This window comes from Geospiza fortis, unplaced genomic scaffold (genome assembly GCF_000277835.1).
Source record: "Geospiza fortis unplaced genomic scaffold, GeoFor_1.0 scaffold538, whole genome shotgun sequence".
Taxonomy (NCBI): Eukaryota; Metazoa; Chordata; class Aves; order Passeriformes; family Thraupidae; genus Geospiza; species Geospiza fortis.
The window spans coordinates 2779294-2782302 of record NW_005054368.1 but is presented as its reverse complement, the minus strand read 5'-3'; the positions used below and the strand labels follow the sequence as shown (position 1 = coordinate 2782302).

General features: G+C 46.5%; 1 protein-coding gene across 1 annotated transcript in view; it reads left to right on the top strand.

Annotated features, from left to right (window-relative positions):
- Window positions 1-3009, top strand: part of PPM1E (protein phosphatase, Mg2+/Mn2+ dependent 1E) — a gene marked incomplete at its 5' end in the record, with an annotated part of 58605 nt that continues 55596 nt past the window's right edge. The window contains one exon of the mRNA XM_005424467.2: window positions 1-98. Coding sequence (XP_005424524.1) covers window positions 1-98 — 98 coding nt within the window. The remainder of the gene's footprint in view (window positions 99-3009) is intronic.

Genomic DNA, 3009 nt, shown 5'->3' with positions numbered 1-3009 from the left:
CCGCTGCCCTCGCTGCCCCGGCCGCTCTCGGAGTACATCACGGAGGAGGAGGTGGAGGGCGAGTGCCTGGACCTCTGCCTGCAACAGCTCTACAAGTAGTGAGTGCCGGGCTGAGGGGAGCGGGGCAGGGCGCGGGGCTGAGGGACCATCCTGTGAGGGGCTGAGGAACTCCCCAATGTGGGGCTGAGGGGACCCACAATATGAAGCTGAAGGGACTCCCCCAGTGTGGGGCGGAGGGACTCCCCAGTGTGAAGCTCAGGGGAGTCCCCCAATGTGGGGCTGAGGGACTCCCCAGTGTGAAGCTGAGGGGACTCCCCCAGTGTGGGGCTGAGGGGACCCACAATGTGAGGCTGAAGGGACTCCCCAGTGTGGGGCTGAGGGACCCCCGTGAGGGGCTGAGGGGACTCTGGGGCTGAGGGGACTCTGGGGCTGAGGGAAGGAAGCGAGGACAGGGAGGATCCCCGAGGCAAAAGAGTTCAGGACTTCGGTGGTGCTGAGCATCCCGGGGTCACAGCGTCCTGCTCTGTGCGGCTGCCCCTGCCCCAAGGAATCCTCTGCTCTGTGCCCTCCGCTTGCCTCTGGCCGGGACAGGAGAAGGGAAGAGACAAGGGAGAGCCACGAGCATCCATCTGGAGAGCAGCTTGCTGGGGAGGGAGAGCGCTGGGGGAAATGTCTCACGCTCTGGTGCCAAAGCAAAGAGGGAGGTTTGCCTGTGGTTGATTGTGCTGGGGCTTGAAATTGAAATGTTCCCCCTGTGAGGGCTGGTAAATGGGGAAACCTCTGCCAAGAAGGGGAAAGAAGAAGGGGCGAGGGAAGAGAGGCGGTCCAGTCCCTTCACCCTTCCAAAAAACCACTGCACATGGAGAAAACCACACCGTGTATTCACAGAGCGGGGAGAAAAGAGGAGTAGAAAGCCTTGGGAGAAAGCTATCCATAATCATGGGGATTTTTCTGCCGTCAGCTGGGGAAAGCCGGCTATACTCGGTTCTGTACGGAGGCAGTTTCCAGATCTGTGCTTTCTAAAGGCTGGTGCATAAAGAGGAAACAGATGGGATCTATTCCCAGTGTGGAAAGTCTGTGGACTGAAACCTAAAGATCAGTTACCAGTGCCTTGTATTGTGCTCAGCTCCGGCTTTGAAGGCTCGAAATAGAAGCGGTTGTTAGTGGCAATTCTTTAGGAACCTTTTTAAACTGATGCCACAGGAGGAGACAAATGAAGCTGTGAAAATCTGCACAGCACACCGGGGAGATTTTCTGCCATTGAGCCGGTAATTGTAATGAGAGGTGTTACTCAGTCGCAGAAATAAATAAATAAAGAGAGAAAAGAACCGGGTTTTACAACTGCATGGTCTGTTTCTATCCAGTTCTCATCTGCCCTCTGCGTTTGTGGATGGTAGGGACAACACAATGATAGCTGCAGAGGACAAAGCTCTCCTATTCACACATGCTCGCCCTGCCACCTTTGGAAAGTCTCTGGAATACAGCAGCACATTCATAGGATGTGGTAGAGAGCAGAGAGGCAAGTCCCTTCTACCTATTTAGGACGTGTTTTGTTGGGTTATTTTTAAACAGGTTTGTGAAATCCAAAGTCACGATAGTGGGAATAAAGTTTTAGACGTGGAGCAGATTATTTGGAAGTATTATTTGAAGTACAGCTATGAAATGATTTTGAGCTGGAATTCCTCCCCGGTCCCTTCTCTCTCTGCCTGTCCCCATACCCCAGATTCCCCAATTCAAGGCTGAAATTAATAAGAAAAAAAACCCAAAAAACAGAAACCTTTTGAGAGGAATCTTTTTATAGATCCAGCTCTTGCCAGGTTGTGGCTCTTTGAGTCTTTTTCAGCCTTCAGTATAAATCTTTGGATGGCCACTGAATAAAGCATCCCCTGGCTTTGTTTGTGGTGAAATCAATGCAGGCTTCCTCCTCTAGGCAAAAGCCAAAATCCACCTCAGAATCAACGGAGCAGGGGATTATGTTGTGAGAAAACTGTTTCCTAAAGGCTTAAATAAAACATTTTAAAATATTATAAACCAAATTTAACAACTCCTAAGACAGAGCTAAACTGAAATAGCCTTTTCTTGAATGATGGTGGAATCTGAGGTAAGTGGAAATATGCAAAAGTATTCCTCAGGTAAGGTACTGTATTTTTAGTTCACTCTCCAGTCACCAGAGAAACTTAAAATGTGACAAGACTATAAAACAGGCAAAAGCAGAATCTTTTCACCCTTTACAGCCAAGGGCTCAGATGGTTCCTGAGGTGGGAAACTTGATGTGTATGAGTAAAGGTGCTCTTGTGCCAAACAGTTATGAAAGTGTTAAAAAAAACCCCAAACCCTAAACAAAAAAGCACATGAAAACTCGTGTAAAAGGGAATATTTCCTCTGTTTGTCATTAGCAGGAGAGACTATTCTGAAGGCATGTTTTCTGCAACTATATATTAGTCAAATGACTGGTTTGCATTCTATGTAGCATGAAGATAAAACCCATTGCTGTGAAAAATCCAACAGCTGTTTTTCAGCTATTTTAAGCACAGAGCTTTAGATCTTTTTGAGGAAAGTAAGACCATTTCAGAAATGAGAGCATATTGCTAATCATGACAAAATATAATATTTTTCTGCCACTGTGTAGATCAGTATCAAAGAGTTCTTATTTATGAGATTTTCCTGCTATTTTCCAAAAGACTCATATTCTCCTTTGAGGTTTCCTGTTCCTGTTTGGTTTTTTTTTTATTTTTTGTAGAGGCAACATATGCTTGGAAAATTAGATTAATGTAATCTTTATAACTGTCTAAATGCCACAAAATGGGCACTGTGTGTTTTCTTAGTGACCCTCCACAGAATGAAACCCATCAATAGGAGGTGCATTAGATGGAGAAAATAGTCAAAAGGGGATTGCCTTGGAACATTGGCTGATAACCACAGAATGAACTTTCAGGCTATAGCTAGACCATATTATTCAAGAGAAAAAGATAATTTACAGAGCTTCTATGTAGAAACAAACATACCAAG